The following is a 24,261-nucleotide window of genomic DNA, read 5'->3' on the forward strand; positions in this document are numbered from 1 at the left end:
GAAACTCCGTCACTACAAAAAAATGCAAAAATTAGCCAGGGGTGGTGGCATGCACCTACAGTCCCAGCTACTTGAGAGGCTGAGGTGGGAGGGATCACCTGAGCCCAAGAAGCCGAGGCTGCAGTGAGCCGTGATCACACCACTGCACTCCAGCTTGGGCAACAGAGTAAGACTCTGTCTCAAAAAATAAAAAATAAATGCCTGGTGAATTTGTGAATTCTACACTCAGTGAAAAGAACCCTAGGAATGAGTTCAGAAAGTCTAGGTTCCAGATTTGATTCTGTTATGATCTCCCTCTATGACCCTGGATATACCATTCTCTCTTTCTGAGGCTCAGTCTTAATTTGTAAGGTTTAGTGGCTGATCTTTGTTCTTTCTGTGCTTCCTTCTGGATTTAAAATTGCTTCTGAGAGAATGTAAAGAGATAGTGCTCATACACTGCTGATGAGGTAGATAATCTGGATTAACAAACAACTTAGGGGCCAGGAGCAGTAGCTCCTGCCTGTAATCCCAGCACTTTGGGAGGCCAAGGCAGATCACCTGAGGTCAGAGGTATGAGACTAGACTGGCCAACATGGTGAAACCCCATCTCTACTAAAAGTACAAAAAGCAGCCAGGTGTGGTGATGGGCACCTGTAATCCCAGCTACTCAGGAGGCTGAGGCAGAACAATTGCTTGAACCTGGGAGGTAGAGGTTGCAGTAAGCTGAGATTGTGCCACTGCACTCCAGCCTGGGCAGCAGAATGAGACTCCCTCTCAAAAAACAAACTAACAAAAAAACCCCACAGTAACGCGGCAGTATCTAGCTATCCCTATTTTACAGACAAAACTGACACAGAGAGGTTAAGTAACATGTCAAAAGTCACATAGTTATTAACTAGTAGAGCTGGGACTTGAACTCAGTTACCCTGACTTCAGTCATAATCTTAAGTTCTTAACCATCTACTCTTCTCCTCTTTAGAGGTCTTGTACATTTAATTTAAATACTTTGTAGTTTAACAATGGTATACTATTCCACTATAAAAATGAATGAAATCCTGTCATTCATGGCAATATGGAGGAGCCTGGAGGATATTACGTTAAGTGAAATAAGCTAGGCACAGAAAGAGAAATACCACATATTCTCACTTGTATGTGGGAGCTAAATATGTTGATCTCACTGAGGTAGAGAATAGAAGAGTGGTTACCAGAGACTGGGAAGGGTGGCAAGGAGGAGGAATAGAAAGAGATTGATTATCCAATACAAAATTATAGCTAGACAGGATAAATGCAGTCTTCTATAGCACTGTAGGGTGACTACACTCAACAAAAATGTGTTGTACTTTTTCAAGTAGCTAGAAGAGATGATTTTGAATGTTACCAATACAAATAAATAAAAAAGGTTTGAGATTATGGATATGCTAATTACCATTTGATCATTACATACACCCACATTTGATCATTACATACATGTACTGAAATATACCATACCCTGTAAATATGTATAATTATGTGTCAATAAAAATGTGTGTGTACATATATATTTAAATACTTTGTAGTTCTTGTCCCTGTTGGAATGTTCTTGCAGGTATAAATTACAAAAGCCTTTCATTTTTTCATATTTATCTTATATTCATGAACCTGTTCTAGCCAAGACAACATTTCCTTCATTGCAGCACATTATTAAATGCTTAAGGGAGCTGCTGTTCCATTCATGTAACAGGGATAATACTATTACCTATGTCACAGATTTGTTTTGAGAATTATATGACAAAAAATGTCAAGGATTCAGCACAGTGCCAGGCACACAGTACATAATAAATGTTAATCGACATTGTTATAATCATCATGGAATATACAATCTGAATGGACATATATACAATATTAATGGATAGAAAAAATCCATAAGATGCTAATAATCCCAAATTTACTTGTTAATTTAATGTAAATATTTCCAAAATCTCAGGAAGATTTTTTTCCGAAGGGTGTTATCTCATAACTAATTCTGAATTTTGTCTGGAAGAATAAAAGAAAAAAATAGCCACGACCATTGAAGGGAGACTTGCCTTACTAGATTCTAAAATAGACGAAAACAATAATCCACTAGAAAAGATCTTGAATAGACTTGAACATAGCCTGAATATTTGTCCCCGCCCAAATCTCATATTGAATTGTAATCTCCAGTGCTGGAGGTGGAGCCGGGTGGGAGGTGTTTTGGTCATGGGGGTGGATCCCTCATGGCTTGGTGCTATCTTTGTGATAGTGAGTTCTCAAAAGATCTGGTAATTCAAAGGTGTGTGGCACCTCCCAACCACTCTCTCTCATGCTTCTGCTCTGGCCATGTGACATCCCTGCTCCCCGTTCACCTTCAGCTATGATTGTAAGCTTCCTGAGGCCTCCCCAGAAGCCAAGCAGATGCCAGCACCATGCTTTCTATAAAGTCTGCAGTACAATAAGCTAATTAAACCTCTTTTCTTTAAAAATTATCCAGTCTCGCTACTGTAGTCCCAGCTACTTGGGAGACTGAGGTAGGGGAATCGCCTGAACCTGGGAAGTGGAGGTTGCAGTGAGGCAAGATTGCACCACTGCACTCCAGCCTGGCGACAGAGAGGGACTCCATCTCAAAAAAAAAAAAAAAAAAAATATATATATATATATATATATATGTGTGTGTGTGTGTGTGTGTGTGTGTGTGTGTGTATATCCATATATCCATATATATATCCATATATCCATATATATATATCTCCAGTCTCAGGTATTTCTTTATAGCAATACAAGAATGGCCCAATGCAAGATCCATGCATTGTAGATGAATTTTTCAACAAACGTTTTGGGGACAAATGCTGTCCATTTAAAAAGGTTAACATAGGCCGGGCATGATGGCTCACACCTGTAATCCCAGCACTTTGGGAGGCCGAGGCAGGCGGATCACCTGAGGTCAGGAGATCGAGACCAGCCTAACTAACATGGAGAAACTTCACCTGTACTAAAAATACAAAATTAGCCAGGCATGGTGGCACATGCCTGTAATCCCAGCTACTTGGGAGGCTGAGGCAGAAGAATCGCTTGAACCCAGGAGGCAAAGGTTGCAGTGAGCCAAGATGGCACCATTACACTCCAGCCTGGGCAACAAGAGCAAAACTCCACCTCTAAATAAATAAATAAATAAATAGGTTAACATAATACTATACTCAAAAATAAAATTTGAGGCTGAGCGCAGCAGCTCACGCCTGTAATCCCAGCATTTTGGGAGGCTGAGATGGGCGGATCACTTGAGGCCAGGAGTTCGAGACCAGCCTGGCTAACATGCCAAAACCCCATCTCTACTAAAAACACAAAAATTAGCCAGGCATGATAGTGCACACCTGTAATCTCAGCTACACGGGAGGCTGAGGCACAAGAATTGTTTGAACCCAGGATGCAGGGGTTGCAGTGAGCTGAGATCATGCCACTGTACTCCAGCCTGGGTGACAGACCAAGACTCTGTTTCAAATAAATAAATAAAAATTGAGAGATGTTGAACATTTAAATTTTTTTAAAAGCCACTTTTATGTTTTAAAAATAGTCTTATGGGCCATGCATGGTAGCTTACACCTATAATTTCAGCACTTTGGGAGCCTGAGTCCAGGAGCTCAAGACCAGCCTATGCAACATAGCAAGACCACGGCTCTAATAAAAATTTTTAAAGTAGCTGGGTATGGTGGCACACGCCTGTAATTCTAGCTACTTGGAAGGCTGAGAAGGACTGCTTGAGCCCAGGAGTTCAAGGTTGCAATGAGCTATAACTGTGCCACTGCACTCCAGTCTGGGCAACAAAGTGAGACCCTGTCTGAAAAAAAAAAAAAAAAAAAAAAACAGGAAAAAATCTGTTAGAGGTACATACCGAATATATCTGGATGGCAAAATAATACTGTGTAAGATTTGCTTTAAAATAATCCACTAGGTGGAGTGGAGAGGAGGATGGATATACACAGAAGAGTAGCCATGAGTTGATGACTGGCGGAGGTTGTAGTGAGCTGAGATGGCACCACTGCACTCCAGCCTAGGCAACAGAGCAAGACTCCATCTCAACAAAAAAAGAAAGAAAGAAAGAAAGAATTGGGCTAAAGGAGGCAGTGGTAAAAAGGCAAATTACTAGACTCATACAATAGCCTCATGCTGTTTCCTCCCACTATACAGAGGGGCTCTGGCACACAGAAGTACTTACAAAATACTAGCAACTCCTCATACACCCTCTTTCCTCAGCTGACGAGGGGTTACTTCTTACATAACAGCTTTGGGGAAAGTAGCCTGGAAGAGGTATTGAACCCCAAGTGATCAGTTTTCCTCTGTTAACCTCCTGCCTTGTTGAGAGGGATTATGGGTAGAGTTAGCTGCTCTGAGATAGTGATCACAGGGATCCCCCAAATCCCAAGAAGTCTCCCAAATATCTTCCACTCAAGGTCACAATGATCTTTCCCAACGCTCAGTTCCTAATATCAAAAAACAGCCAGCCATACATATCAAAAAACAGCCAGCCAGTCTATCCTCATGTTATTCATTGAAAAGAAGTTCAACACACAGGTGACTGGGAAAAAGCTATTGAAGGAGTGTCCTGAGAAAATGGGGGGAAAGCAGGAAAGAAGGGTCCAAAATAGAAAAAAAATGGTACCCCTTTAATATCCTTTGCTTAATTCTGTAATACAGCTGTGGATGAAATGCCTCCTTCCTGAACTCAGACAACGAAGCTCCAAAGAGAAGCATAAGACAAAGGATGCCTCACAAAGGCAGCTCAGCACTTTCACTTGCTCAGAGCCAGCTGAGCTCATGTGTTGGTACAAAAAGGAACAAAAAGCTTTTTACAGACTTCTGATGCCCACAGACGGCAATAACTGATGAATTCTGATTTGGGGGACTAGGAAATGTACACTTTCTATCCCTCTGGAGAAAGTCCTTTTTATAAACCAAGCTTGCCCCACCTTACTACCTTGATAATGCCCCCTTACACAGTCCCAGGTGAATTTCCCCGGCCCTGCCGGCTATGGTTTGGCTGTGTCCCCACCCAAATCTCATCTTAAATTCTCATATGTTGTGGGAGGGACCCAGTGGGGGATAGTTGAATCATGGGGGCAGGTCTTTCCCATGCTATTCTCGTGATAGTGAATAAGTCTCAAGAGTTCTGATGGTTTTATAAGGGGGAGTTTCCCTGCACAAGCTCTCTCTTTGCCTGCAGCCATCCATGTAAGACGTGACTTGTTCCTCCTTGTCTTCCGCCATGATTGTGAGGCTTTCCCAGCCACGAGGAACTGTTAAGTCCATTAAACCTCTTTCTTTTGTAAATTGCCCAGTCTCAGGTATGTCTTTATCAGCCATCAGCCGTGTAAAAATGAACTAATACACTGTCCCAAAGCTTTCTTCTAAGACTGCAGTTAAAAGATACCACATACTTTAAAGATGTGCATCAAAATATTGAAAGGAGTTCTCCCTGGGTGGTAAAATTTGAGGTAATTTTAATTTTATTATTCATGCTTTTGTGCACTGTTAGGATTTTTTACTATAAACATGTCATTTCTGAGATACCCCAAGTTGTCTTTCAAAGCCAGCTCTTCTCCCCCAGCCTAAGGTTTTCCACAGGAACTACACAGGCTCAGATACCCTAGAGTTTATCTGCTAAAAATCAAGGTAGAAAATACCTAGCTATATAACTGCTCCCACAAATGTATGACCTTCAGAAGAAAAGGGTAAATGAACTGGGACTCTGAAACCCAATAACCACTTATGAAGTACACACACGTAATTCTACTGTTCCACTGTCACCACTCCTTCCCAAGTAGACTACAGGGGAGGCCAGAAGCTCAGATGCAAAGTTTGCAGCAGGGATGGGGAATACAGCAACATGGAGGCTCCAATAGCCCAGAACAGAGAGAACTTTTGGGTTTCTTCTTTGTTTTTTGTTTTTTGTTTTTTTTTTGAGGTGGAGTCTCACACTGTCACCCAGGCTGGAGTGCAGTGGCATGATCTCGGCTCACTGCAACCTCTGGCTTTGGGGTTCAACAATTCTCCTGCCTCGGCCTCTCAAGTAGCCGGGACTACAGGCATGCACCACCATGCCCAGCTAATTTTTTTGTATTTTTAGTAGAGACAGGGTTTCACCATGTTGACCAGAGTGGTCTCGAACTCCTGACCTCAGGTGATCCACCCGCCTCAGCCTCCCAAAGTGATGGAATTACAGGCATGAGCCACCACGCCCGGCCAACTTTTGGGTTTCTTAAACAACCCATGGTTTCTTCAACAGTCCCATTAAGAAACCTGTTGATCCCTCAGCAGTCCCTTCATATACCCGTATACATGAAGCATATAGGGAACAATGTTGAAAAATCCTAGAGGGATCAGAATTTGCCCCAAGTATAAAGAAAGCTGATGCCAAAGAGGAAAATAAAACTGAGAAATCTGGCTTCTTGCTTAGTGGTCTATTTATTAAATTATGCACATAGCTTGCTTCTTTGGCCTTCCACCTTCAACAATTTTTTGTTACTGTTCTTTCTGTGACTTTACAGAATTATAATTAGGTTGACTAAGTTGCATCAATATTAAGTAGACATGGTCGGGCGCGGTGGTTCAAGCCTGTAATCCCAGCACTTTGGGAGGCCGAGACGGGCGGATCACGAGCTCAGGAGTTCGAGACCATCCTGGCTAACACGGTGAAACCCCGTCTCTACTAAAAAATACAAAAAGCTAGCCGGGCGAGGTGGCTGGCACCTGCAGTCCCAGCTACTCGGGAGGCTGAGGCAGGAGAATGGCGTAAACCCGGGAGGCGGAGCTTGCAGTGAGCTGAGATCCGGCCACTGCACTCCAGCCCGGGCGACAGAGCGAGACTCCATCTCAAAAAAAAAAAAAAAAATTAAGTACACATTTGTTTAAAGCAAACAACAAACAGCTCTTTTTTCTGCAGTCCACTCTTCATGGATATGTATGGTACAGCAAGCAAGTACACAAAAAACTCCAATATTATCTCAACTCAATGATTTTATCCATCATTTAAATCTTTTTTTCCTTAATTAATATTGTTCCAGCCCAAAGAGCACAATGCTCTATAAAGTCAAAGAAGAAAAAAGGACAGAAATGGAAGAAGATGAGGAAGACATTTTGATTCTAAAACTAAAGAAGAAAGAAAAGAGCAAAGAGATGCATTTGACTATAATTTAAATATCACAGACATGGTCTAATTATCAGGGCATTCATCAAAGATGTTGCCCAGTCATGCCCAATGACACAGTGCTGCCCAGATCCAGTTTCACGAGAATGCTCTCTTCTTGGGGCCCCTCACTCATTTTCCTCAGTTATATACAAAAATCTCTACCCCCAAAAAAAAGGTTGGTGGAGGGAGGAAACAAAGAGCCATGGTGACACCAGTGTATGTATACTCCAAAGTTTGCTTCCCAGGCCTTTCTAATGACTAAGAAATTCAAAGTAGGAAAGCACTTCCCTGCAGCTAGTTTCAAAACAGCCACAAAGTAACATACCAGTTCTGCTGGTAATTCTAAAAAAATTAAAAATAAAACAATCTTATTTCTAATCATGCTTTAAATCTACTTAGAATGGAATAGGAAATACATATTTTAAATCAATTTTTTTCTTAGGCAGGCACAGTGGCTCATGCCTATAATCCCAATACTTTGGGAGGCCAAGGCAGGAGGATTACTTGAGCCCAGGAGTTCGAGACCATCCTGGGCAACATGGTGAGACCCCGCATCTACAAAACATTAAAAAAACAATTAGCTGGATGTCGTGGCACACTCCTTTAGTCTCAACTACTCAGGAGACTGAGACAGGAGGCTCACTTCAGCCCAGGAGTTCCAGGCTACAGTAAGCTACGATCATGCTACTGCACCCAGCCTGGGTAACACAGCAAAACCTTGTCTCTTAAAAAGCAAAACAAAACAAAAACAATAGTATAAATACAGAAATTGCAATGTACATATGTCAGTTGATAAAGATAGTAAGTGTCTCTGGGATGATATAAATTGAACTAAATGTTCATTGTTTTTACTTTTTTCCTGAAAAGTTATTCATACTCACCAAAATAAAAGAAAATAAACTTGGTAACAACATGCATGCTGGGTTCATCCCAAAGCCCTTCTCTCCCCAATCCTGGATTGAGGCCAGAGGCACTAACACTCAAGCTCTCACCTCTTGAGGCAGCTCCAGCTTTGACCGGTCATCCAGGCCATTGGAATGCAAGCCCATCAGGTATGGAACAGGGGCATCTAAGAAATGCAGGAGAGAAGCCGGGAGAATAGGGACATAGACATGCTGCCACTGGAAAGGAAACATGAGAGCTGTAATCGTCTCCGCCACAGTCATCAGTCTCTGGTAATCTGGATCAACAACAACAAAAAAAAGCACACACACAAATCAGTCAAAAACAAGGCACTTGCTTTCCAAACAGTAAGTTAAAACTTTCAATACAATTTCTTATTTAGAAAGGATCAGCATAAACTTCAGCAAGGGTATGCTCAATGTGATTCCCATGAGGGTGTCCGAGAGACAACCAAGAGACCCTTGAAATATACCTACATGGCCAGGCACGGTGGCTCAAGCCTGTAATCCAGCACTTTGGGAGGCCGAGACGGGTGGATCACGAGGTCAGGAGATCGAGACCATCCTGGCTAAGACGGTGAAACCCCGTCTCTACTAAAAAATACAAAAAACTAGCTGGGCGAGGTGGCGGGCGCCTGTAGTCCCAGCTACTCGGGAGGCTGAGGCAGGAGAATGGCATAAACCTGGGCGGTGGAGCTTGCAGCGAGCTGAGATCCAGCCACTGCACTCCAGCCTGGGCGACAGAGCAAGACTCCGTCTCAAAAAAAAAAAAAAAAAAGAAATATACCTACACACACAGGTCCTTGCTCATAACAAAATCTAATATGGAAATACAACAAAAATAATTAATGACATCTTGCTCCAAATACTACCCCAGAATGTTAAGTAGATCCTCTTAAGAAAGGGGGTAGGAGAACTGAACAAAAAGAAAGAACAGTGGTTCTGGGTCTCCATTCAGCATGGAAGCAAAAACAGGCTCATTTCTCACTAAGATACTTCTGCAGAACATCCTATAAGGAGCTTATGTGAGCTTTGCCTGCAAAATCAAGCACAAAGAACCACCAAGCATGCAGAAGCTGGTTTTCCACGCTAGCCAAGTCTGCCCTTTACCTGGCAACCTTTCCTGAATGAGAACAGCATAAAAATGTTATTTTAACGTTTCAATAAAAAGCCTTCCTAGAGGCCGGGCACGGTGGCTCGCGCCTGTATCCCAGCACTTTGGGAGGCCCAGGCAGGTGAATCACCTGAGGTCAGGAGTGCGAGACCAGACTGGCCAACCAACATGGTGAAACCCTGTCTCTACTAAAAATATAAAAATTAGCTGGGCGTGGTGGCATGCACCTGCAATCCCAGCTACTCAGGAGGCTGAGATGTGAGAATTGCTTGAACCTAGGGGCCAGAGGTTGCAGTGAACCGAGACTGCACAGCTGCACACACCAGCCTAAGTGACAGAGATAGACTCCTAAAAAAAAAAAAAAAAAAAAAAAAAGGCTTCCCTAGAACTTGAAAGACCCAGAGGATTGACTTTAGTGACTCAAAACTCTTGTTATAGATCAGAGATCATATCATAGCCTAAAGGGAAGGCTCGTGATCAATAATTGGCTTCTCTTCAGAATATAATTTCTAGGCCTTTTTTTTTTTGATACGGAGTCTTGCTCTGTTGCCCAGGCTAGAGTGCAGTGGTGCCATCTTGGCTCACTGCAACCTCCACCTCCCGGGTTCAAGTGATTCTCCTGCTTCAGCCTCCTGAGTAGCTGGGATTACAGATGCCTACCACCACGCCTGGCTAATTTTATATTTTTGGTAGAGACAGGGTTTCACCATCTTGGCCAGGCTAATCTTGAACTCCTGACCTCGTGATCCACCCACCTCAGCCTCCCAAAGTGCTGGGATTACAGGCATGAGCCGCCGCGCCCAGCCGGCCTTTTTTTTTTTTTAATGACTAATAAATATATCGGTAAAGCCAATAAAATTGACTAACTAAAACTTTTTTTTTTTTTGACGGAGTTTCGCTGTTGTTGCCCAGGCTGGAGAGCAATGGTGCGATTTCGGCTTACCGCAACCTCTGCCTCCCGGGTTTATGCTATTCTCCTGCCTCAGCCTCCTAAGTAGCTGGGATTACAGGCATGCACCACCACCCCAGCTAATTTTGTATTTTTTAGTAGAGACAGGGTTTCCCCGTGTCAGACTGGTCGCGAACTCCCGACCTCAGGTGATCCGCCCGCCTCGGCCTCCCAAAGTGCTGGGATTACAGGCGTGAGCCACCACTCCTGGCCTAAAACTTAAATTCTACAAATTACTATTCACAAATGATATGATGGTTTCAGGCATTTAAGGACAAAGCAGAAACATACATTTTAAAATCATATGAGTAAAATCCTTCTGGAATGGCTGGTTTCAAATGAGCTGTCATAGGAATTAAAATGATGTTATGTACTAAAAACCCACCCCACCATTTAAATCACAGGTTGGTTCATAAAGTAGTTGTAAGTAACAAAAAACTTTCTAGGAAATGAAGAAGTCTCAGTACAAAGGGAACAGAAGCTGAGAAGTATTAAGGTAGAAGTTCAGCAAAACATCCTACATTTGCTCACTAATAAAGCTTTGAAAGTTGCCTATCACCTTGCTCCTAGCTAATCAAAGAAGAGCATAACCTGTAGATAACTTTACTAGTATAATAAATACGTATATTTGGTCTTCTTCCCAGTTTCTGAAACACACAGCTCCTAAAACTCTTGGAATCTTCTGGGCATTAAAAATATCTTTTAAGTGAGATTGTCTCAAAAAACAAAAAAAAGTATGTCTTTTAAACCAGGTGTAATGGCTCAAATGCATAATCCCACCACTTTTTTTGTTTTTTGAGACAAAGTCTCGCTTTGTCGCCCAGGCTGGAGTGCAGTGGCTCAATCTCGGCTCACTGCAACCTCTGCCTCCCAGGTTCAAGCGATTCTTTTGCCTCAGCCTCTCCAGTAGCTGGGATTATAGGCGCACGCCACCACGCCCGGCTAATTTTTGTATTTTTAGTAGAGAAGGGGTTTCATCATGTTGGCAAGGGTGGTCTTGAACTCCTGATCTCAAATGATCTGCCCACCTTGGCCACTCAAAGTGCTGGGATTACAGGTGTGAGCCACCACACCTGGCCCATTTTTATGACTTGTATGTGCAGATAAAGACATCAGACTTGGAATTACTCTATAAATAAGCCCCCTCTAAACAAACTACAGGGCAGCTCCTACGTATTTACAAACAATTATAAACTATCCTGGGAGGTTGCAAAACAATGATTAGTATGCCCCCATTTGTGTTCTTTTTAAAAAGTGTATATATAGTATATACACAGCTATGTCTACAAGGAAACAGAAAACAGTGGTAACCTCCCTGAAGGAGAACCAGGGTGCAGAGGTAGGAGTCACACACATCACTGTACACTCCTCTAATGCTGTAAATTTCTATCCTTCATTTTACACTCTTGAAATGCCTTTTTTCAAGTTTTTATTTATTTATTTATTATTTTATTGGAGACAGGGTCTTGCTCTGTCGCCCAGGCTGGAGTGCAGTGGTGTGATCTCCGCTCACTGCAACCTCCGCCTCCCAGGTTGAAGTGATTCTCGTGCCTCAGCCTCTTGAGTAGCTGGCATTACAAGTGTGTGCCACCATGCCCAGCTAATTTTTGTATTTTTAGTACAGATGGGGTTTTATCATGTTGGTCAGGCTGGTCTTGAGCTTCTGATCTCAAGAGATCTGTCCACCTCGGCCTCCCAAAGTGCTGGGATTACAGCCATGAGCCACCGCACCTGGCCTCAAGTTTTATTTTAATAAACCATACAGATTTCATAGTGTATATGTATAATTTAAAGAATATTAAAATCAATACATGTATATTTAACACCTAACATAAAAAATAGTACATTGGGCCAGGCGTGGTGGCTCATGCCTGTAATCCCAGCACCTTGGCAGGCCAAGGTAGGGTGGATCACTTAAAGTCAGGAGTTCAAGACCAACCTGGCGAGTATAGCAAAACCCCTTAAAAATACAAAAATTAGCTGGGTGTGGTGGCACGTGCCTCTAATCCCAGCTACTCAGGAGGCTGAGGCAGGAGAATTGTTTGAACCCAGGAGGCAGAGGTTGCAGTGAGCCAAGATTGCGCCACCACACTCCAACCTGGACGACAACAGAGTGAAACTCCATCTCAAAAAAAAAAAAAAAAAAAAAAAAAAAAAATATATATATATATATATATATATATATAGTGCATTATTAAAAATACCAGAAAAGAGGGAATTTTTAAAAATTAAGAGATTACTTCTCAGGGGTAGGATACTAGATCAAAGAAAAAGGGGCCAAGTGCAGTGGCTCACGCCTGTAATCCCAACGCTTTGGGAGGACAAGGTGGCCAGTTCACTTGAGGTCAGGAGTTTGAGACCAGGTTGGCCAACATGGCAAATCCCATCTCTGCTAAAAATACAAAAATTAGCCAGGTGTGGTGGCACGCACCTGTAGTCCCAGCTACTCAGGAGGCTGAGGCACAAGAACTGCTTAAACCCAGTAGGGGGCTGAGATCGCGCCACTGCACTCCAGCCTGGGCAACAGAGCGAGACTCTGTCTTAAAAAAAGGGGGGTTGGGGGGAACTTTCAACTTTCTCTGTATTATTTGTGCACATATTATTTATTTATTTTTTAAAACTATTATTTTCATTAAGGATACACAAAAAATTTGATATCTAGCTACTATATGAAGAGAGGAGCCGGGCGCGGTGGCTCAAGCCTGTAATCCCAGCACTTTGGGAGGCCGAGACGGGCGGATCACGAGGTCAGGAGATCGAGACCATCCTGGCTAACACGGTGAAACCCCGTCTCTACTAAAAATACAAAAACTAGCCGGGCGAGGTGGCGGGTGCCTGTAGTCCCAGCGACTCGGGAGGCTGAGGCAGGAGAATGGCGTAAACCCGGGAGGCGGAGCTTGCAGTGAGCTGAGATCTGGCCATTGCACTCCAGTCCGGGCGACAGAGCGAGACTCCGCCTCAAAAAAAAAAAAAAAAAAAAAAAAAAAAAAAAAAGAAGAGAGGAAAATATTTGATTCCCTTTGGAATTATTTTAATTATATGCCTTAAGCAATCATTATTTTTACAGTAAAAGACTACTTTAGATAGTAAAATATCATTGGAGATTTCTTATCAGCCTCCACTTAGCCAACTCACTTTACCAATTGATTTTCCCCACTCTGAGTAAAGCATACATTGCTCCCACTCATTTGTTCCCAAACCTGTGCCAGCTGAACTTATTACTGGATTATATAACATAACCAAACATTGTGTAAATAAATGGTAAAATCTGAGGGTAAAAAGAAAGAATGTCTGTTTCTCTGGAAACAAAATTAAATGCTTTTAAAAGACTCAGTAATACAAAGTCACTAAAAAACACTGTAATTGTACAATTAGGCATACCATGAAACAACTAAGAATGAAAAACTAAGGAATACGACAAAAATCTAGAAGTAGTCTCTGCTCATGTTCTTTCGCAAGGTTCTTTAAGTTATCACTCTACTTAAAAAAAAAAAAAAAAGGCCGGGCGCGGTGGCTCAAGCCTGTAATCCCAGCACTTTGGGAGGCCGAGGCGGGCGGATCACAAGGTCAGGAGGTCGAGACCATCCTGGCTAACACAGTGAAACCCCGTCTCCACTTAAAAAATACAAAAAATTAGCCGGGCGAGATGGCGGGCGCCTGTAGTCCCAGCTACTCGGGAGGCTGAGGCAGGAGAATGGCGTGGACCCGGGAGGCGGAGCTTGCAGTGAGCTGAGATCCGGCCACTGCACTCCAGCCTGGGCGACAGAGCGAGACTCCGTCTCAAAAAAAAAAAAAAAAAAAAAAAAGTAACCAGGGCTTGGCGCAGTGGCTCACACCTGTAATCCCAGCACTCTGGGAGGCTGAGGCGGGCAGATCATGAGGTCCAGAAATCAAGACCATCCTGGTCAACATGGTGAAACCCCATCTCTACTAAAAATACAAAAATTAGGTGGGCGTGGTGGTGCACACCTGTAGTCCCAGCTACTCAAGCGGCTGAGGCAGGAAAATTGCTTGAACTCGGGAGGCGGAGGCTGCAGTGAGCTGAGATCAGGCCACTGCACTCCAGCCTGGTAACAGAACAAGACTCCACCTAAAAAAAAAAAAAAAAAAAAAAAAAAAAAAAAAAAAAAAGTAAAGCAAAGTAACTAGGAAATCTAGTCAATGCATTATGGGTGTGGTTTATGCAAGGAGTGCAGATACCTGATTTGTGAATTCATAATCATGAGAAATGCCTGGACCCTTCATCAAAGATTAGTGACTATACAGTTATACATTTTAAGTTAAATTATTTAGGCCAGGCGCGGTGGCTCACGTCTATAATCCCAGAACTTTGGGAGGCTGAGGCTGGTGGATCACCTGAGATCAGGAGTTTCAGACCAGCCTGGCCAACATAGTGAAACCCTGTCTCTACTAAAAATAATAAAATTAGCCAGGCATGGTGGTGTGCACCTGTAGTCCTAGCTATTCGGGAGGCTGAGGCAGAAGAATCACTTGATCCCAGGAGGCGGAGGTTGCACTGAGCTGAGATTGTGCCACTGCATTCCAGCCTAGGCGACAAGAGCAAAACTCCATCCCAAAAATAATAATAAATAATAAATAGTTTAACTATAAAATTAATTTTGTATATCATTTTTAGGATTCTGTGACTTAACTGACTTTTTTGGTTTCCAATCAACTACTCTACTAGGCCACTTCAGATAAAGAGTTTCTGTTCTGCATATAATTTTAAAATAAGGCCGGGTGCAGTGGCTCATGCCTATAATCCCAGCACTTTGGGAGGCCAAGGAAGGTGGATTGCTTGAGCCCAGGAGTTCAAGATCAGCCTGGGCAACATGGCAAAACCTCATCTCTACAAAAAATACAAAAACTAGCCAGACACAGCAGTACATGCCTGTAGTCCCAGCTACCCAGGAGGCTGAGGTGGGAGGATCATCTGAGTCTGGGGAGGTCAAGGCTGCAGTGAGTCATGATTGTCACCTACACCGTGTAGGTGACAGAATGAGACCTACTCTAGTGGAGGTGACAGAATGAGACCATCTCAAAAAAAAGTAATAATTTTTAAACAACCAATTAAAAATTACGCTATTAAAAAAATACTATTTCTATATGGACTAAAGAATAAATATTATCCAAAAATAAATAAAATGACTTATACCAAAAAGAAAACACTGCTTAAAACTGCCAATTCAGCGTTCCAAAGGGTTACACTTTCAGAATCTTACAATTCAGCCCGCATTCCTTTTCCTCAAGTAACACCTCTTTTCTATTCAGAGGGCAGGACATGCAGCAGGTAAAATCAACTGCAGTGGTGACAGCTTGTTTTTGGCCAGAGTGATTTTTATCCATACAAGGAAGATGCCTTTGGATCATTAATAAAAACTATTTCAAGAAAACCAACCTAAATTGTTTAAAGCACTCTATTAACAACAAAAAGCATAACTTACATCCAATGAAAAGTAATCCACTCCACTTTGGCCTCAGCAATATCCAGGAATTTCTGGAAAAAGCTTTCTCTTGTCCATGCTGAGCATGACTTTAGGTCCTAAGTTCAATTCATTTCTACATACTAACCATCTCAATTACATTCAAACCTCTTAAAATTCTTATTATGGATACAAGAACCCATATTCTAGGAAATACAAAAGAAATTCAGATGGAAGAATGTTATTTTTCCCTTGTGTTCATCATATTTGTTTCAATCCTCCTTTCCTTGCCTCTAAACAGCCCCACTGCCTTATAGGTACCTAGAAGTCTACTGTATCTTCTAACACTCTATATAGTTTGGTTTCCTCCTCTCTGTTCTGTTCTAAACCAGAGAAGTTCTTCCCTATTCAACTAAGTCTCCATTTCAAAGTATTTTTATGAAGCTCCAGCCAAGAAATAGCTAGGAAAGCAATATGATTTGTCCAAGTCTATATTTCACCCAGAGACAGGAGGCTGTAACTTCGTATCTTAAACTAGAAGTTGCAAAGTGAAGCCTCAGGAACTACATTCAGCCAGCAAATGCTTTTTGCTTGGCCTGCAGCGTTTAAAAAGAATATTATTGCCAATATTTAAAAATCAGAGATTTCACGTAAAAAATCTGGGTCCTCATGAAATACTGGAATATTTAGTAACATCAGGCCAGTATACCCACAAGGAATTAACTGGAGCTAATTAGTGGCTGTCCACTTTATATGAGGTATGTGCTCTTGAGTTCAACATAGTTTCCATTACTTCACCTTCAAACTGTATCCAGAACCCAACCATTTCACACCACTTCACTGTTACCTCCTTAGTTCTAACTGACATCACCTCTCACCTGGATTATTACAAATTACCTCATAACGGAACTCTTTGCTCATTCTCCCTTTGGGGATATACTCTTAATATAATGGCCAGAGTGATCCTGTTAAAAGCCTAAGTTATTCATTCATTTAACAACATTTATTGAGCACCCTTATAAACCAGCCATGGTTTTAGTGCTTGGAATCCATCAGTGAGCAAAAAGCAAAAACCCTGCCATTGTGGAGGTCCATTCCCTTGCCCGTGGACCAAATCTGGGAAATTTGAGCATCAAAGTAAATAATTATAGTGAATTATAACTTGAGTAAAATAAAAATCTATGAATCCATACAATAAACAAAGGAGAAAGAAACATTCTTCATTATGGTATAATGCCAATTAATAAATGCAGATGAAGTTCAAAAACCACTATTTTCCAGCCTGGGCAATAAAGCAAGACCCTAGTTCTACAAAAAAAAAAACTTTTTTTTTAATTAGCCAGACATGGTGGTGGGCACCTGTGGTCCCAGCTACTCGGGTGGCTAAGATGGGAAGATCATTTGAGCCCAGGATATCAAGACTGCAGTGAGCCATTATTGTGCCACTACACTCTAGCCTGGGTGATAGAGTAAGACTATTTCTTAAAAAAAAAAAAAAAAAAAAAAAAAAAAATTTAAGGCTGGGCACAGTGGCACCTGTAATCCCAGCACTTTGGGAAACCAAGGCAGGAGGTTGAGTCCAGGAGTTTGAGACCAGCCTGGGCAATATAGTGAGACCCCATGTCTACAAAAAATAAAAAATTACCCAGGCATGGTGGTGCGTGCCTGTAATTCCAGTTACTCAGGAAGCTGAGGTGAGAGGACCACTTAAGCACAGGAGGAAGAGGCTGCAGTGAGCCATGATGGCACCACTCAACTCCAGCCTGGGCAGCAGAGTGAGATCCTGCCTCAAAAGGAAAAAAAAAAAAAGAAAAAGAAAATCACCTTTTTGCTACTATCCTTGAAAAAACTGATTCAGAATAGAAACATCAATAGATGCTAAACTATTAGGCATCCATAAACTGTAAAATAATACAAAAAAATAAAAACTAGAAAAGAAATAGTTACGCAAAACTTTAAAGAACAGAATAATTAGTTTCAAAGTATCTCCCCACAACTTACATGTTAATTACCAAGGAAAAAATTAAAACTTTCCAGTTAAGAAACCACACACACCATCTGAACCAAGTGAGCAGATTACTATCACCAAAACTGAGACAAAATGACATTATATGTCTGGCTCCTGTAATCATGAAAACTGACAGTATATGTCTCCTAATATTATGCACTGAGAGAAGCACAACATCACTTCTATGGTATTTTTGGCAAAAATTTATAATCTGAATCTAATCGTGAAAATATCAGACAAAACCAAATTAAAGGACAGTCTATAAAATAACCTGCTTGTACTCTTCAAAAATGTCTATGTCATGAAAGACAAAGGCTGAGAAACTCACAACTAAAAGCAATGCAAGATATCGCACTAGATCCTGAATAAGGAATTTTTTAAAATTATCATAATAGACATTATCAGGTACTAGAGAAACTTTAATATAGTACTGTCTCAATGTTAGGTTTTCCAAATTTGATCAATGATAGTTATTTCAGAGAATGTTTTTATTCTTAGGAGATAAACATATGAGAATTTAGGAGTCACAATAACTCTCAATGGTTCAGTTATGTTCACACACAGAGAGAGACTGTAATAAAGCAAATGTGGCAAAATGTTAACAATTGGTGAATTTGGCATAGGGTATACAAGAGTCCTTTGACCACTCCTTGCAACTCTTCCATAAGCTAGAAATTATTTTAAAATAAAAAGTAAAAAAAAATGAAAACTCTGATGGCTATCTAAGAGTAAAAGCCAAAGTCCTTACAATGGCCTACAAGATTCTATACAATCTGGCCTCCAGTTAAGTCTCTAACACCATCTCCTACTACACTCCTGCTCATTCACTCCATTCCATCCACCCAGCTTCCTTGTTCTTGAACACATGAAGCACATTCTTGTCTTAGACCATTTATAAGACCTGTGCCCTTTGCCTGGAATACTTTTCCTACAGATATTAACAGGTCACTCAGGGATGCCTACCTAACCACTCTATTATAAATTGGAACTTCTCTTCCCCAAATACTATCCCTTTCTCTGTTTTATTTTTCTTTATAGCCCTTATTAAGTACCTTACAAACTACATATTTTATGTGTTTCTTTCTAATCTACCTTACTATTTTGTCCAAATATGCTGCTTACACTCAACCTCCCATTTACAAAAACAATTCAGTTAAGCAAACAACAAAAAGTAGCAACACATCCACATTTTCTCAATATATAAAGGATTATCCTTTGTGAATCCTCAGTTTTACTAGGCTAAGGAAGAGGCAGAAATAACTCTGCAGAATGACAGAACAGAATTGATGGAAAGTCAGCTTTCTGTGACCATCACCTCCTACCCACCCCTCTTTTCACTTCAATCAAAAGGGACATAGGAAGCAGTGTTCCCTTCCAAGACTGGAATGCCCAGCAAAAGGCCATGAAGACAGTTAATCAGAAAAACTGGCCCTCTCATGTCCATCAATTTGCCATCCACCACCTACCTGCAAAAGATCTGGGTTTTGCTCAAACTGTAATAGCTCTTAATCTTTACGGTCAGCCCCACTGTACCTGAACATGGAAAGAAAGGAAGCCTGAGGCAGGCAGAAGGCTCTAGTAAGTACTGACTTACGCTGTGAGTAGAGCAGGATTTGAAACTCCAGAAGGGCACAAGTAAAAAGCTGAAACACATTCTCCACCCCGAGCAGTTCAAAAACCTCTTTGACAGGAAAGTCAAATAGGGGAAGCTCATTGGTACTTGGTCTCTGGCAGATTATTGACCCATAGACCCCAGAAAACTTCAAGGACCGGCCAGGAGGTGGGAGTGGCACCTCGTAGAGTACATTGTATATGTAGCTCTCAAGGGGCAGTGGAGGGGGCTGAGGTGAAGTGACCGCCTGGTGGAGTTGCTCCAGCACGCTCCGACATGCCTTCATGAAAGACATGGGCGTGATGAGGCAGATGCACTTAGAGACGTAGAGAGTGTCCCGGCTAATGTCATAGGAGTTGAAGCGCTGCAGTTTGGTCACAGGAGTGTCTTCACCATCTTCCATGCTGCTCTGGTCTCTGCCATCAGCAGGGGGAGCATGTAGGACATCATACTCAGCATTGTGCATGTGGTAGAGGGTCTGCATCGCACTGCAGATCTGCTTGCTAGTCACCTCTTCATAAAATGTGAGGGCAAACCCAAATGTCCGAGAGCCATCCTCCCTTGTGATAATAAAGGCATGGAATTGGGGCTCCCTGGGATCAGCCTGGGTCTTGAATGCCAGCCCTTTAGGCATACATAGCTGCAAAAGACAACAAGGCAACAAGCAGTAAGAACACTCACAGGCGATCCTCTTTCAGAACACCATCACTATTTATTTATTTATAGAGCACCTACTAAGCTGAGAGTGTATCTGGCTTAAAGCTCTCTCTAATGCAAGACACGCAAGTAAATAAAATCATAATGCAGTCATCAGGAATATACAGAAGTATATGCAAAGTACTATGGGAACACAGAACAGACAACTCAGCCTGGGAATATCAGAAAAATCCTACAAAAACGGACCAGGTGCAGTGACTCACACCTGTAATCCCAACACTTTGGGAGGCCAAGGCAGGTGGATCGCTTGAGGCCAGGAGTTCAAGACCAGCCCGGGCAACATGGTGAAACCCTGTCTCTACTAAAAACACAAAAATTAACCAGGTGTGCTGGCGCACGCCTATAATCCCAGCTACTCGGGAGGCTGAGGCATAAGAATCACTTGACCCAGGAGGCGGAGGTTGCAGTGAGCCAAGATCATGCACTGCACCCCAGCCTGAGTGACAGAGCACGATTCTGTCGCCAAAAAAAGGTAATGTTAGAGTTCATCAGGTACACAAGGGACAGAAGGATATTTCGGGGACAAGAAGAAAATGCACAAAGACATGGAGATAAAAGAAAACTTGGAGAATTTAGGAAATGGTAGGTGGTTAAGCATCACAGCAAGATAGAGAGTAAGATATGTATACTAGGAGATGATGCTAGAAATATATCTAAAAACCAGATAGATGCAACTTTATACCTAAAAATAAAACAAACTTGTAAATAGTATTGGACTATCACCTCACAAAATTTTGTCATTAGTAAAACTTATTTTCACATCAAAAAGAATGCTCATTTCATATAAACCAAGGAGATGACATAATCAGGATAAAGATGTACTGTTTTCACTCTATTCAGATGGGTTATATAAAGAAACTTGAATAGTTAATCGAACTGACCTGAATCAATCAGTTCCCATTTTCCAGTTTTACATGAACCTGGCTATACAAATAAAATATAATAGCCTGGGTTAACAAATACAAGGGCCTATATTATATTATATCTATTAGCCTTAAACTCAACTTCCCAAAGGCTAGGTATTTCTAGAATATAGCATGTTAAAATGAAATAAACGCTAGACTAGAAGTCAAAAAACTTAAGGCTCTCAAAGACAGTTTCTTCATCTGTGAAATAAATAATACAGTTTCTTCTCCCTACTTCACAGGGTTTTTCTGTGCATCAAACAAGACTATCCTCTAAAAACTACAGAATGCTGTTAAGTATGTAACAGAAGGCCAGGTGCGGTGGCTCACGCCTGTAGTCACAGCACTTTGGGAGGTCAAGGTGGGCGGATTGTTTGAGCCCAGGAACTTGAGGACAGTCTGGACAATATAGCAAAACCCTGTTTCTATAAAAAAAAAACATACAAAAAGTAGCCAGGCATAGTGTCGTGCACCAGTAGTCCCAGCTACTCGGGTGGTTGAGGTGGGAGGATCACTTGAGCTCAGGAGGATGAGGCTGCAGTGAGGAGAGATCACACCACTGCTCTCCAGCAGCCTGGGCGACAGAGTGAGACCCTGCCTCAAAAACAAATGCAACAGAGGCAGTACAAAGGTAAGGGTAACAGCAGAGGTCTGGAACCAGACTACAGTGCTCAAACTCCAACTCAACTACTTACTGGCCATGCGAGCTTGAATACATTACCTAACCTCTTTGGATCTTAATTTCTTCATCTGTAAAATATGTACGTGTGTATGTGTTTATTTAATACTACCCATGTAAGGAGTACCATGAGGATTAAATAAATTAATTCATGTAAAATGCTTATTAGAGCACCTAGCACAAGGTGAATATTCAATAAAGGTTAGCTTACTCATAGTGGTATATTCTTCCATATGAGATTTTAAATGCTTTCCTATCTAAAATTATGATGAAACAAAAAAATGAAAATAAAATTATGATGAAACAAAAATATCCACTTCTGTCATATTACTCAGATATATTCAGTGCAGAATGAGAGAAAACAATTTTAAACTAGTGAAGTTTAAAATTAACTCATCATATAATCTCAATGCAATAAATAATCAATAGATCAGGACCACAAAATAAGTTCACTGACACAATACTATGTATTTCTCTGACACAACAGAAACACATTATAACTTTTCGCACAGTTAATATATTCTGAATATTTGATACGTTGACCAAAATGCAGAATAATAAACAATAAGCATTATAATCCTTTCTTCAAAAGTTATTGGTATTTGGTGGTACCACTGCTACCACAGCCTGAATTCACAATCCTATTAAAAATTACTCTGTAAATTATCTCATACTTGTGGCTAACAAATACTAACCATTCCTACTGCATCTTGGTCAAAGGGATTCCATTCTACGTTCTCAGGATATCGTGCAAGGACCTTAGATTTGAATGTTCGTCTCAATGGTGTCTGCTCAAAATTTTCTCCTGTAAGAAAAAGAATGAACCAAATCATCTCTACAAAATCCCTTTAAGTCACGGGGTTACAAATGTCTGAGCTTGGTACTCCAGCAAGGTACAGAAATGAAGGCAAGGGGGTTAGTATGCCAACCATCTAAGAATAAGAATAGGAAAGGCATTAAAGTTATTAGGTCAGTTAAGAAGCTGAAAAAGTACAGCATGGTTAATGTTAGACATCACTAGCTGTCAGTTCTTCTTCAAAATGAAATTATTACTACAAACCCAATGGTTAATTTTCTTGGGAGTGAGAAAGCACAAGGAATGACAAGGATTGTATCTATCTTTTCTTTTTTCCCTGAAAGCCAGGTTTAATTTGCTTAACGTCAACTAAAAACATCACAGAAGCATATTTTACTTAAAATTCAGAATAAACTATGCATTTCAATGATCTCTGGGAAAAATACAAAGAAATGAAAAGATATAAGAACATTAACAAAGCAGACTTCAGGGTAAATCTAATGAGATATTCTGTCAATTCAGAATTGCTAGAAATTTCTGGAATTGTCCTTTGTTTTCCCATTCCCTCTCCTAAAAACACTAGAGCATATTGAAATAAGAACATTAAAGTGAAGAGAGAAAGAACCAAAGAACCCACCACCTAGAGGGATACAAATCTGAAAAATCTACTGGTCAAAAAAGGCACAAGAAAGTTAGAAGGTCAAAGGTTACAAAATGCCACTGGAGAGACATATGTAAGGACCATTAGAAAGCTTTGGGTGTTCTCAATTTTGTTTTGTTTTTACCTTCAGTCGTACTTGAAATGAAAGGGCTGGCACCATCCCTGGCTTTAGAAGCCTGTATGTACTGGCATAATGCTATATGATAAATGGAATAACAGAGTATTACAATAAAGCAGTGTTATTCAAACTTTTTTGACCATTATTCCAGTACAAATTACATTTTACATTATGAAGCAATAAACATATACATGTACATGTGTATACATAAATTTACCTAAAGCAAAAATTTCACAAAACAATACTTACCTTTACTATATATGTAATGCCCTCTCATATTTCCTACTCTATATCATTAAAACTAAAAATGCTGACTGCAGGCCTACTAATGATCACAATTCAGTTTGAAAAACATTATAATACGGTATAGTAGAATGAAGAGCTCAACTGATACCAAATTACTGTAAAGTCACTAGTGCTTTATCTAAAAGTATACTGTCCCAAATATTGTTTTTCCTAAGGAATTAGGGAGTATGGGGCAAATTAAATACATATAAACAGTTCAAAAAAATAAATTTTAAGCGTCGTGGAAACATATGGGAAACAAAATCAAGGACAATTCAATTGAATTATATTACCTGTTTACTGAGTAATCAAGGGACTTAGATACTGCAAGGAATAGAGATGAACCAGACAAAGCACATACCCTCAATGATCTCAACGTCAAATATACAGGAAAAAGAACATACATATACAAATAACCATTTCACAGGAAGGCTATTTATCTGGGAGGCTCCAGATCTTTCACCTACATGGCCTAACCATTCAGAGCACACTGGCACAGGGTCCTGTTGGCGTGTTCTAGTTGATAGAAGAAATTCTGTTACAAATATAGTTTTTTTAGTTGGTCTGGAACCTAAAGGGACTTGTGGTTATTAAGGAGGATGCATTCTTCACAATCACAGGATGAGATGTACCTAAGTCAGAAAGTCCTTTACCCTAAATCAATCCCAGAGGCACCTCAAAAGTTTCTAAAAGAGAAAAGTTTATAATAACTCTAAGGCACCTGTTCCAGAAACTAGTAATAAGTCCAGTCAGAAAGTTATTGCTTTCATAACTACAATCTCTCCTCTATTTTCTCTGAGGTTTTGTCCATCATCAGAAGCAGCAGCTCACTTATTCACAATTTTCAAATTGATAGGACCCAACCTTCTTTCTGTTATTAAAAGCAAGTGCCACAATTTCATTCCTCTTATTTCCTGATCCTTCTTCCAAACA

At 40.9% G+C, this 24,261-nt stretch overlaps 1 protein-coding gene across 5 annotated transcripts in view; it reads right to left on the bottom strand.

The window, feature by feature from the left end:
• Window positions 1-24,261, bottom strand: part of DENND5A (DENN domain containing 5A) — a 125,917-nt gene that overhangs the window by 42,935 nt on the left and 58,721 nt on the right. For 4 of the 5 annotated variants that reach the window (XR_004053563.1, XM_010384836.2, XM_030917677.1 and 1 more), the window contains exons 2-5: window positions 23,050-23,121; window positions 22,164-22,273; window positions 19,150-19,807; window positions 8,152-8,339 (exon numbers count right to left, since the gene is read on the bottom strand). Coding sequence is in view for 4 of the 5 variants with exons in the window: in XM_010384836.2 (XP_010383138.2) it covers window positions 8,152-8,339; window positions 19,150-19,807; window positions 22,164-22,273; window positions 23,050-23,121 (1,028 nt within the window). In the remaining variant the exon portion in view is untranslated. The remainder of the gene's footprint in view (window positions 1-8,151; window positions 8,340-19,149; window positions 19,808-22,163; window positions 22,274-23,049; window positions 23,122-24,261) is intronic. The other variant, XM_030917679.1, reaches the window with a different exon arrangement.

Source organism: Rhinopithecus roxellana, chromosome 15 (genome assembly GCF_007565055.1).
Source record: "Rhinopithecus roxellana isolate Shanxi Qingling chromosome 15, ASM756505v1, whole genome shotgun sequence".
In the NCBI taxonomy this organism is placed as follows: domain Eukaryota; kingdom Metazoa; phylum Chordata; class Mammalia; order Primates; family Cercopithecidae; genus Rhinopithecus; species Rhinopithecus roxellana.